The sequence below is a fragment of the Amblyomma mixtum genome, chromosome 10, assembly GCF_055824585.1.
Source record: "Amblyomma mixtum isolate Tamu chromosome 10, ASM5582458v1, whole genome shotgun sequence".
Lineage (NCBI taxonomy): Eukaryota > Metazoa > Arthropoda > Arachnida > Ixodida > Ixodidae > Amblyomma > Amblyomma mixtum.
In genome coordinates, this window is record NC_143021.1 from 78,128,454 (window position 1) to 78,141,436 (window position 12,983).

General features: G+C 45.5%; 1 protein-coding gene across 1 annotated transcript; it reads left to right on the forward strand.

The window, feature by feature from the left end:
• Window positions 1-579: 579 nt before the first annotated feature.
• On the forward strand, window positions 580-10,306 carry LOC149326221 (uncharacterized). Its single transcript, XM_089564503.1, has 4 exons — window positions 580-739; window positions 2,254-3,786; window positions 5,891-5,993; window positions 10,161-10,306. The coding sequence occupies exons 2-4, from the start codon at window positions 2,254-2,256 to the stop codon at window positions 10,304-10,306; spliced, it is 1,782 nt and encodes a 593-aa protein (XP_089420629.1). The 5' UTR covers window positions 580-739.
• Window positions 10,307-12,983: the final 2,677 nt, after the last annotated feature.

Sequence of the window (12,983 nt, forward strand, 5' to 3'; positions counted from 1 at the left end):
ACGAGCATGACGCCAGGTCCAATTTGCCGCCCAGAACCGGGCACGCGCACACTGCGTCTTTAAGTGCGCTGAGGGTGTCGCCCTGAAGCGTGTACGTTCTTGCCGCACCAAGGTGAGGTACGTTAACTAGGCAACGCGGCATCGCGGGGCAGAATCGTACACACGCGGTTGCACGCACTTCCAAACAGCAGGCTCTCACAGATGCAGCAACCTGTTGCAGCGGCGACGGCACCAAGAAGAAAACACCATGTGACCGTAGCAAAACAAGAGGTAGTCGCGAAACTTCTCACACACAGCATGCAAAGAATATTAGCAAATTAAATAAACTTGAAAATATTACGACTACACCGATGTTTATGCCATCTATAGCTGGAATAAAAAACACAACTGCGCAGTTTTTGCGGCAAATTGCGTTAAATGTTTTACAAATCCGTCCATAGGTGTCGCAACAACTTAAAAGTTTTAAAATTGATAGGGAACTATGGAACTAGTTTGAGTCTTTACTGAGAGGACTAAGACTCCCAATAGGCCTTGCGAAAGCGAGCGTGGCCAGGGCGAGGGCCTCTTCCGGGTTTTCCTTCCTACATGCTTGCGTTCTTTTTGTTCTCGAAAGGCCGATCATGGGTTGGTGCGTTGCTCTTGGGCAGTGTCGTCGGTGTATTAAGGCTCAAACTGCGCAGGCGGACTTGCAAAGCTAAGACGATCCGAGCAGTACCGCCTTAGAAGGGATACAACTAAGGTAAGCATCGTGAAAGTCAACTTTTGCTCCTATTTGCGCTGAAGCCATTTCGTACGACCGCAGAGTTACCGTGTTTACTTGCATATTGGTCAGTTTGGTCACATTCATCATCGTCATAAATAGCACAACCGTGCGAGGCATGCTATAGGTGGGTGTTTATTGCTTTCCATGGCCTGTGGTTCCACACCCCCCCCCCATCTCCCCTTCCCCCTCCCGACTCCGCGTTTCCCGCGAGGACGCCAACGACGCCCCGAAAGCGCGCTTCAGCGAGCGCCTTCTTGTCCGCTGCCGTTAGGCCGAGAGTAGGGAAGTGCCGCCTGCTTTGTGGGATAAGCGGCAGTCGCCCGAACCGGGGACTTTCAACCTGCATGCCGCGGTGGCTCAGTGGTTAGGGCGCTTGGCTACTGAGCTGGAGTACGCGGGTTCGAACCCGACCGCGGGGGCAGCGTCTCGATGGAGGCGAAACGCAAAAGGCGCCCGTGTGCTGTGCGATGTCAGTGCACGTTAAAGATCCCCAGGTGGTCGAAATTATTTAGACCTCCATTACGACACCTTTCCTTTTTCAGTCCCTCCTTCCTCCCTTCCCGTACAGTGCGGTTCAGGTGTCCACCGAGATATGCAAGACAGATACTGCTACCTTTCCTCAAAAAACCACCAACCAACCTGATTGATAGCAGCCTGAAAATTCATGGAGGAGCTTCACTGAGGGTCCCACCTTTCCGTTTCCATGTTTGTAGCCAGTTTGGCTGAACAAGAGAGTTTCAACAGTGCGAGTTAAGAAAAAAAGAAAAAGTCAGGTCTGCCTGTATGCAAGTAAATAGGGTAGTAAGTAAAGCATTTTGCTATATTGCAGCATGGAAAAAAGCAAACAGAAATGTAAATTATGCATGTTCTGTTAATTTTATTTTTGTGTTCATGTGCTAGCATACAATGCTCATGTGAGGTTGAGTGTTACCTCAGTCATGTTGTGCACAGTTTGGTTATTTGTATGACAGCTGTGAATTTTGTCAGCAGACTATTACTACATGCATATAAAGGAAGTTGGCTATTATTGCAACTAAGGAAAACATAGCCAGATGTTTTTCTTAATTTTTGTTTTGGTGAATGGAAATATGTGGTGTAATAATTTTGCACCTCAAAAATAATTGCTTGGAAGGTAGAAGAAAAGATAATCACGTGCTGTTGGTAGGAGCTCAGCACATAGCCTCCTTATTCAGCGAATGTCGCGGGAAATGTTTGCTTGTCTTTTTTTGCTCTATGAGGCATTTACAAAAATGAAGATGTGATTAGCACTCGCACACAGCGGCTTGCTCATGGTTCCAAAAACAATTTCAGCTGATAACAGAATTCTTTTTGTATTGCAACACCATAAATTCATCCATGAAAATGATTTGCTTCCATGGAGATTTCTAATCCATTCCACAAAACGGACCGGTGTTTACATTGACAACTCTTTTTGATGGGCAGTAAAAGCCATGAAAAATTTTTTTTAAACCAATCATTTGTCTTTTCAGATGCCAGGAATCCGCTTCTTTCGTTGTCCACGATGTGCCTGTCACCAATTCTCCTTAAAGACACTCTTTAGGCACCTGCGCACTGCCCATGGCCATGAGACAAATTGGGTGTGTGGCTTGAGTGGCTGCATGCAAACGTTTCGCCACTTCTTTTCCTACAAGAAGCATGTATACCGAAAACATGCTTCTTGCTTGGGAGGAATATGCTCCCGTGGCATTGTGCAGGCGGCGATGGCACGAAGTGGTACAAATGCAGCACCTGACGTGCCTCCAGATCATGAAGAACCCTTAGACGGGGAGGCTGAACAGCATGACTCCAGTTCAAGTGACTTTGGTTATCAACAGGCAAAGCTACTTTTCAAGTGGAAGGAAGGAAGGCGGCTACCTGAATCCACTGTGCATGAGTTAGCCAACGATATTATTGATTTCGTGGAAACCATTTCAGACCACCAGCACACACAACCTCAAGACGGGGCAGCCATCAGCGTAAAAGAAATTTGCGAGCATCAACTTGACCAGCTGCGTACAAAATCTGGCCGAACAACCTATTGGAAGGCGCATTTTCCACTTGTTGAATCCCGTACGGTAGTGTTGCATGGAAGTGACACCATGGAATACGTTCCTCTCTGTGAAGTGCTCAAGTGCATTCTTGAACGTTCAGAACTTCCAAATGAGTTCAGCATTGACTCCTGTACAGATGGTTTTATGCATTCAGTATTTGATGGAAGTGCTTTTCAAAACCATGAGTATTTTGCAGGCAATACAAGTAAACTTTGCTTGCAATTGTACAGCGATGAGTTCGAAGTCTGCAACCCACTGGGCAGCAAGAGGGGAAAGCATAAAATGACAGCTGTCTACTTCTCAGTGCTACATTTTCATGCAAAGTTGCGGTCAGCACTGTCAGGTATTTACCTCATACTACTTGTCAAAGATAAACACATAGCCACTTATGGATTTTCTAAAATTCTTGAGCCATTCATCACAGATATCAGGACACTAGCAAATCACGGCATAACTGTGAATGGAAACCTTGTAAAGGGATCTGTCTTCATTTTCACTGGTGACAATTTATCTAGCCATAGAATTGGAGGCTTCAAATGTACATTCAGCCAAGGAAGAATTTGTAGGTACTGCATGGCTCTGCGGACCGAAACTGACTATAAACATTTGGAAGATGATTTTGTGCTTCGCTCACCTCAAGGGCACAAGCACCACTTGAGTATGCTGAGCGCAGGGCTGCCGACTCTGCCATTGTATGGGGTCAAGGCGCCATGTGCTCTTTCGTGCCCTGGCTTTGATCCGACACAACACCTTCCACCAGATATAATGCATGACCTTCATGAAGGGGTCCTACCATTTGCTCTGCGGCATATAATATCTTCATTAATTGAAAAACGGTTCTTTTCACTCACTGATTTGAACAAAAGCATTTCAGAATGGGTTTATGATCCACATGACATCCGCAACAAACCAGAGCCCATTGCTAAGCCATATCTTCAAGGAAAAGCAGTTTTAAAGGGGTCGGCAACACAAGTATTTTGCCTCTTTCGCTACCTAACCTTTTTTGTTGGGGATAGCGTTCCTTCAGACAGTGCAGTTTGGCAGCTTTACCTACTTCTCCGAGAAATTGTTGATGTCGTCATGAGCCACAAAATTCCTGCTTCACATATTGCCTACTTGCAAAGGAAGATTCATTTTTTTTGTCTTGACTTTAAGGAATTGTTTCCATCAGCATCACTTCCGTGTAAAATGCACTACCTTATACACTACCCTTCATATATAGAGAAATTTGGACCATTAAGCCTGCTATGGGCTATGCGGTTCGAGGCCAAGCACCAGTATTTTAAAGATATTGCTAGAAAAATACGGAACTGGAAGAATCTCTCTCACACTCTTGCAATGAGGCATCAGTTCTTGCAGAGTTTTTTATTTGCTGCAGGTGATGACAATATTCCCCGTAATATAGGCGTGAAGAATGTGCTGTATGAGCATCTTCCTGGCTGTGTTAAAGAGTTCATAACTGAGAATAACCTTGAATCCACGAACACATTGGTTGTCAAATCTGTGATTGTTGATGGCAGGACATACAGTGCAGGATGCTGCCTTGTCAGAAGTGTTCCAGAAGATAGTCTCCCAGAATTTTTACTTGTGTGTCAACTATTTTATGTGAACAAGGTGTTATTGGTTATGGCTAAACTGCTCGAGACTGTCTGTTTTGATGAGCATTTCCATGTATATGTTGTCAGTCCTGTTGAAGAGTACAGTGTTCTGACTTCATTTTCAGAGTTTGACATAGAGCCGTTGTACATGCGGGAACACAAGGGCCGAAGTGTTGTAAACACTCGCCATTCATTGTTTTGAGTCTTAATGCAACAGGACTTGCTTAAGCAAAACTACAACATTGAACTGTATTGTCTAACTTCATTTGTTATGCACACTTGTAATTGCTTGCATCCTACTAGTTTTCAGGTGACAACTGTTTTTGTGAGTCATTCACAAAACTTCACTAATGACATTGCGTGCAATAATGACAGATGTCAGCTTTGTTAGATTTTGAGAACCTATGAAATCGGAAGCAGAAGTTGAACTGTTCACTGTGCAAACATTTATCGCTTGTATTTGCTGCTACTATAAATTACATGAGTAATATGTACACATAATCGCTATGCATTTTCAACAATAAGGAATGACAAAGCAAACTAGTATTTTGCAAGGCAAATAAATATGTATTCTGTACAAAGGATATTGGCTGTATTTCTCGCCTTGTTATTCGTTTAGATATTTGGTTATATCTTGGTTATATCTATGTGTACATTAATAAATATACTCACTTCCATGTACACCATTTTCAGCACTTCAGCACCCATTAGTTGTAGCACCCTTCTTGCTCCCTCGTTTACACCCTTCTGGTAAATGCACCCTTTGCTTCCTGCTCGTGGGGTGCTGCAGCTCAATAGGGTGCTCAAAGGGTGTGAAATAGGGTGTAAATTTATGGCGCACCCTTTTTTGCACCCTTAAGGGTGAGAAATTGTTTAGTGTGTACGCGTGGAAAGCCTCCTACCGTTTACATTATTTTGGTTGTACTTCGTGCGCAAACACGCTACGAAGCAGAACAGAGCGCGACGCCTTGCACGTCGGTAACAGCTTTGAATTCAACGCATTTTTGGGGAAACCGAACAGCTCTCATGCCGAAAGGTTTAAGCGTCAACAATAAGCCAAACAAATCCCTCACTGCTTAGCCATCAATTAAGCGCGGCGTCGGCAATAGCAGCGCTCCGCAGAACGCTCTCTCAGATCTTTTTTTGTTTTTTCTTTGAGCACCTAATGTGCTCAATGGGCTAATCAAACTATGCACCATGACAGAAAAGTATATTGATGCAACCTCGGCTGAAGAAGTGTTACGTGTATCGCCCGAAACGGACAGCTTTGCGAAAATGCCACATTCTCAAACACGCAATGTGGCCCTACTTTGTTGACAATTTTGTGAAAGAACATTTTTATTTGCGTAAATATATTAGACTGTAAGTAAAAGCCTTATTCAAAGGGATCGTGTGTACAGATCTTTTATAACGCGTGCACAAATGCTACCTCTGAAGCTTTCGTACATGTTTTACAACACCTTGTTTTTCTTTGCTAGCCGCTGCAGCGCCGGCCACGCCCAATGTTGCCCACGCCCGTAATGTTTCCCGCCCGGGCGCACCCGGTGGTGGTGGAAACATTTATTCGGATTAAGGGACAGGGTGTGTGGGAAAGGGCATGCGGCGGACCTGACATCACTTTTTCTGAAGCCGCCTGGCAACCTGAAGTTGGCTCGTCTCTCCTCCTCCGATTTTCTCTCTCCTCACAATCTTCCTTCTCTGCTGAGCTTCGCGGGGCAGGGGTCGCCACGGCTGGGTTAGCGCCGCGTCGCTCGGAAGAGAAACTTCTGGATGTGTTGTGCTTAGTTGCGTCCGCTGCGTCGTCGTAGCGTTTTTGAGAAGGCCGTGGCTTGGCAGTGGAGTGTCATAAGTCAGGTGTGGTGTTTCACGCTGCAAGTCGCGTGCACGACGGTTCAGTTTCTGAAGTGAGCATTTGATCGCATCATCTGCCTACGCCAAGCGAAACGTGCTGCGCAGTTGTGCACTTTGTTGAAATGTAAGCTCCGTCGAAGGAAGTGGGCTGACACCGTGCACCCTTGGCGTCGTCGCATCTAGTCACTTACGAGTGGTGCAATACTTACGCTGTTGGGAGACAAGCGTGACATCGAACTGAAGTGCAGCATGCATCTACCGAGTGTGTCATTAAGCGCAGAATTGAGAAGGCTATTAGTAAGACATCTGCGTGCTGAGAGTGCAGTACAGAACATCGCGATGCAAGTACGTGCGTCATACCTCGTATAATGTCCTGCTTTGCTAGCGCTACATATTGATTGAGCAATGGTTGATAGGGGCAGCTCAAGGAGTACATGCACCATAGTAAAAACGAGAGCAATTGCTTGTCGAAAATTTTCGTGAAGCTTGCTGAGTTAAAGAATTGTATACTTGTATTTTGCATAAATCACCAGGCTGGCTACACAGTAGTTTTTTTTTCAAATAAATTCATCTGTCTGTCTTCAAAATATTCAGGTTCAAAAGCGTACGTTGTTGGGCTAGTCGGTCAATCATGGTGAATACAAGGGGGGCACTGCGCACAAAAAGACAAGGACAAGAAGATAACACAACAAGCGCAGAACAAGCGCAGCGCAGTTTCAGGTTCATTGAAACCAGAAGATGGGTATCTTGTGTAAGTTGCACATGTTGCTATTACGTTACAGATATATTGCTCTCTTCATATGTTTGCATGTGTGCTTTGCGTGTTGTGCTGGAGAATGCTTGAAGAACACTCGTACATTCTTTTCATCTGGCATGGCATGACTAGCTGTGATCATCACAAAGTAAACAAGGGAGGAAAGAGCCTTAAGGTTCTTGGGAATGCCAATGTTTCAACAAGAACACTTGTCTTCGTGTGGGTGAACACAAGTCCTCTTGTCTAAATGCTGACAACAACCCTGAAGCTAGCCTCCCTTGTTCACTTGTTTTCAAGAAACACATTTGATCTATGCGCAGTTGTGTAAAGTCCTTTTTGTGGAGTTCATGTCCTGAAGCTGTGTTGTAGCCATAAGAAATGCCACACTGAACACCTGTCACAGTGTGATATCGCCAATCTGGGGTCTTTAACACTGTCTCTCAGCACATGGACATTTTTGCTTTTTGTCACCAATGAAATGAGAATGCTAGCTACGTCTCAGATAACACTTGCAACTCATGCTAAGCAGCTGAATGCTGTAGCCTCTGCATCACCACAGCCAGTGAAGAAGCATTTGGCTTTCTTTAACAGTCTTGTGGAGCATTTCGAGCAATTAAGGTGAATATAACCATAGGCACGTGCACTTTATTGCTTTGCTCATGTCTGAAAACTCCCACATATTTTATCACAGTGCTAATTGGTCCCCTTTCTCTGTATACATTGGCTTGGTTTCTGTCTCTTGCATTAGTAGCAAAGCATCCTGTGTTTACAGTTGGTGGCAAGATTTGTTCTGTCAAAGTCGAGGACGTGCCCCTACCCCCTATTTTCATGTAGATTAATGGATTCATGTACACACCTTTTGAGACATTTTTTTCTTTGCATATTTTCACTCTGTGCTATCATTTAGTTTGGTGGGATGATGATGAGGAGGGCTCCGGAATAGTTGCGGCTACCTGGGGGTCTTTAATGTGCACTGACATATGGCACAGCGCAGCTCTTGCCATCTGCAGGAGGCCATCCATGAAGAGCGAGACCGCAACGCGGACGCTCTCCAGTGAAATGGTGCAAGCGGGCGTTTTTGTGGCTGCACGCAAGATGGAGACAGGGGTGATTCGTTGGCGCTGCAGTCCCTTTCACGGAGGTCCTGACAGCTGTGTATCGTAAGTAGAGTCTGCACGGGCGGCTGAGTGCAGCTGGAGAAATCCGGAATTAATCTCTTTGAGCATCACAGAGGATCCTGACAGATCCGCTAAGACTCTTCCGTGGATCTGTTTCTTTCCGCCTTGGCGGAGATGTCATATATTGCCAGATTGTAACTTAAGGCAATGGGAGAGCTGATGCAGGTGAAGACAAATTTGTTTCACTGTAAACATTTGACTGTAGTTTTGTTTGTCCAGTATGCTGTACATTATTGCCTCTTTATTCTTCCATCGTTCGTGTTTCTGGATATAGTATTGGTAATTGCTATAAGTGTGTTCTTGTATCTCAGCTGGTGGAATCTTTTTATCTGGCTTTTCAGGTTCGTTTTTTTTTTCTTTACACGTCCAGAGGGGTTTCCATTCAGGGAGTAAAAATTTGAGAGCAGGCTACTAGCATATTATCCGCACGATTTGTACCTTAGTATAGGAAGAATTAATTGCCACCTGAATGTTACACAGTATCAGTAAATTGCCAAATGTGGCATGTTAAGGTCATTGAAACTAGTGCAAGCAGGTCTTTTATGGTGCGTGGTTTCAATATATAAGCGTAATGTAGAGAGACCATGAAACTCTTCTATAAGTTAACATTTAATAAATATGAAGAGAATTTCTCATGCAGTTTGTACAAAGTGCTAACTCAGAAGTCATTATTTTTTTTACTTCTATACAAAGACTGTTAAGGCCTTTGTTATTTTATATCTTGAACGAAAACTGTGAAGAAAGAATAGACTCCCCTGTGATTCTCCTCTTGTCATTAATCAGTTTTTGCAGTTTTCTTTCAAGATGCACCCATCCACCCTAGGCTGTGCAAATGCGTTACTTCAATTTATTTTATGTGTGGAAGAATCTTCACTTAAGTGTATTAGTAGGACTTCATACTGCGAGCATGCAGTTTGTAGACCGGGAGGCTAGAAAGTGCTTACTTTGGGAAGGCCTTCTCAATCTGTCTTCCTTTGCTTTGGCACCATTCTACAATTCTTGATACTGCAGTACGTTTTGTCAGTGTATGTTGCAGACTGAGCTGATGACACGCATGTAATCCCTTTTATTTTGCATAGTTGTGGCTTATTTCTTCAAAAACTAATTAGTCCCTCTAGTGTACTGAATCCTGCTGGTGAGAAAAAGAAGTACGTCCTCATTTGCTCACATTGGATTGGGAAACATTTATTGTCAGCATCGAGCCCTGTGGGGGCACTATACTAGAAGGCTTCGAGCCCGTGGCTCTCGGTGACCTTGTGAGCTCCCTCAGTGGCCGGTACCTGCGTCAGCGGGTCTGAGTCGGACAGTATAGCCTCCCACCACTGCAGAGAAGGGACTGGTGGTAGGAGGTCCGCTGGTGGCGGCGCCTTTTTGCAGCTCCATAGAATGTGGTCATATCCGGCTGTAGCGTCGCATTCTTTGCAAGTTGGATTGTGTTGCGCTGGGTGCATGAGTGCTAGTTTCTAAGGGCTAAAGAAGGCTCGCGTCTGGTGCCTACGCCACATTACCACCTGCCTTTTGTCGAGCTTCCTGTCCGGTAGCAGATATATCCTCCTTTCCAGTTTAAAATGAGTAGTGTCGTCAAAGGACATAAAGGCATCTCTCGTGAAATTCGGGGACTCAGCCCAGCTCATTGCTCGGCTGCCATAACCTCGAGCTGTACTGTGAGCCAACTCGTTTCCCCTGTTCCCCGAGTGTGCCGCCCCAGTGGTTATGGTGCTCGGCTGCTGACCCCAGAGACACGGGTTCCATCCCAGCAATGGTGGTCGAATTTCAATGGAGGTGAAATCCTAGAGGCCCGTGTACAGGGCATTGTCAGCGCACGTTAAGGAACCCCAGGTGGTTGAACTTCCCGGAGCCCTTCAGTATGGTGTCCCTCATAGCCATAACGAAAGAAGCGGTAGAGCTGGCTTGAGTGACTGCACTATGGTGCAGCCATCTAATCCACTTACCTTTGCGATGCAGGCGACCTTCCTTACGTTTGCCAGCCTGCTGCTGCCGACTCTGGCATGCTTGTCAGCCTGGGCGTCATGAGTGTGCGCAGTGCCGTTGCGCCGGAAACTGCAGCGGCTTTTGCCACCTGCCACCCGTCAGCTGCTCGTCCCCGCTGAATGTGCGACCAGAGGAGCTACGCTTGGCGGATATCATCGCTGCATCCCCAAGTGAAATTGGCCGACGGCCGACCATCGGTAAGCAATTGGACAGTGCTCGGCAGCCGGTATCCTCGGCCAACCAATGGCGGCCCCTAGTCGGGCCGTGGTTGGCTGCCAATTGGGCTGGTTAATAGTTGGCCAAAAACGTTCTGCCAACTACCGGCAAATGATAGGGAATTAGTCGGCACCCAATGCTCGGGCAACCACACGCGGACCATCTAGGGCCATGGTCGGCTACCCACTGGCTTGGCCGGTGACGTATATGCCAGACGCACGCGCAGTAGGCGCGTGGAAATTGCGGTCGAAACGCTCGATCGAAGTACGTTTCATATTATCCCAATATTTTTTTTTTACGAATACACTGCGCGCATGACTGCATGCATGTTGAGCCTAATTTATCAATCGGTGAAATGTAATGCGTAAGCAATATGAAGGTGCAATGCTGCGGCATCAATTTCGTTTTAATGCTGAGCATTTAAATAATTGTCGGACGAGTGCAGTTTCATCGAGAGATAAAAGGAAAGTCCCGTAATTCTGACATCAAACGAAACTGACACTCAAAAGTTTCGGTTTCGTTGTTTTATTGAAACTGGCAAGCAATTGTTTTTTTTATCTAGACGTAGTGAAGCAATGTAAATTTTGACTTGCATAATTTAAAACAAATGAATAAAATAACACATTTATTGTATTGTTTCTTCCTCGCGAACATATTTTTGACAGAACATCTACGAAAGCGCGGTGTCAGTCACAACGACTGAATCTGCGACGCGATGCTCTTCCCGCGCTTTTCAGTCTCATGCTCTCGTAGCAGCGGCGTAGCTGGCATAGTGGCATTGGTTGTTGCTGCAGTGCCGTGTCTTGGCTTTTCACCGTGACAACACCACCTGATCTAAACGTCGGAAGGTAAGACCTCATCATGGAGCGGTTCTTGAGGGCGAAACGTCGCCGAGAGCTTTATCTGTCGAAGGCGGGCAGCGTGCGGTGTTTGCAGCAAGTCGCAGAAGACTTAGAGGCGGCAGCATGCTCCGAGACATAAGATTTGCACCACTCGGGGACAGCTTAGGGCAAGCATATGCGGTAGTGAATACTTTTGAATCCTCTGTCGTGGCAGCTGAGACACAGTGTTCAAGTGGAGATCAAGCTGAGTCAGATGTAAGTCACTTGCACGGCCAAAACGCTGGTCCTGTGGTTACTGATGAACATGACTTGGTTGATGTTCCCGACAATGCCGAGTGTCCAAAGGGGATAAGAAGTCAGTTGAGGGCTTGGGCTGTGAAGCATCATATCAGGAGAGCGGTAGTTAATTCACTGCTTGACATTCTTAGGCCGCACTTCACTGGTTTTCCTAAGACACAGTACGCTCTAGTGTCCACTCGACGAAGCGTGCCACTTGAATAACTCGGCAGTAGTGAGTGCGTTCATTTTGGCCTTCAGAGAGGCTTATTGCGTGCATTGGACATGTGGCATTCGGCTCCAAGTAATGGAGCCGGAAATTCTTCACCACTGGTGAAGAATTGTCATGCTGTGCTAAATATGCTGGTCATTTTATCAGCCATATATTCTTCAGTACAATACATTTGTCCCAGGTGGTGGAAATTCCTGGAGCCCTCCACTAAGGTGTCCCTCATAGTCTCATGTGTTGCTTCTGGGACATTAAACCCCTCAATGTTTTCCCAGGAAAAAAAATTTAAGTGCTTTGAGATTCTATTCTATTTAGTCTACTTTGTCATTTAGGGGTAAATATGCATGTTGGTGGCAGGGTAGCTGTTTTATTGTTGGCTTAGATTGCCTCATCAAGGCAACTTGTTAAAACAATTGCTACTGTATACTGCATCAGGTTTCAGCAAATTGTAAAAATAATGAATTTCTAAAACTGCTTGCAGTTGTTTAGTGCTGTTTACAATGGTACATACAATGCCAAATTTTTCAGTATATAAGGCTCTGATTTTAGCTAAAACATTTATAATACTGTTGTGAAGACATTGAAGACTGCCCACAAATATATCATAATGGATGCTATGTACAAAGGACAGAAATTCTAGTTTATTGCATTTTGCCCTCATTGCCGCATGTTATTTTGGGTTCAAAGTGAATATTGCAATGGTTATGGAATATAGGGCTAGTTACTGTTATATCCGAGTCTGCACTACAAAGCAGTGGATTATTTGGTTGGAGTATCACTGCTGAGCTGGTTTGAGCCTTTCTGAAGTGGTGGCATTTGTTTTTGCTCTCTTCTTTTATCGTAGCCTGCCTGAGAGCACACTACCCTGAACAAGCGACCCTGAAGAATAGCAGCGCTGTTATAAAGCGCTGGCTGATTGGCGCGCAGGATCGGGAAGGTGGCCGCAGCCAGAGGCGCCAGCCGACTCGAGCAAGGGAGGCAGTGGGCACAGAAGAATAAGACTTCACTTCACTTCACTTTAAAGATCCCCTTCAGAGGGTATTACATAAGGCGTGGGTTAATATATTCAACAATCATAAATATGCGGCAATCATAAACAATCATATTCAACAATCATTGCAGTGTGATACCAATGGTTATAGCGGATAAGAATGAAGGTGGGCACGTGATGGCGGCAACATCGGCGGGGAGGGCATTCCAGTCAACAATGGTGCGGGGAAAAAAGACCTGAAA

Coding starts and splice junctions, on each gene's coding strand:
- LOC149326221 (XM_089564503.1), top strand. CDS start 2,254: ATGCCAGGAATCCGCTTCTTTCGTTGTCCACGATGTGCCTGTCACCAA. Junction 3,787..5,890: donor TAAAGGGGTCGGCAACACAA/GTATTTTGCCTC, acceptor TTTCTTTGCTAG/CCGCTGCAGCGCCGGCCACG. Junction 5,994..10,160: donor TATTCGGATTAAGGGACAGG/GTGTGTGGGAAA, acceptor TTTGCGATGCAG/GCGACCTTCCTTACGTTTGC.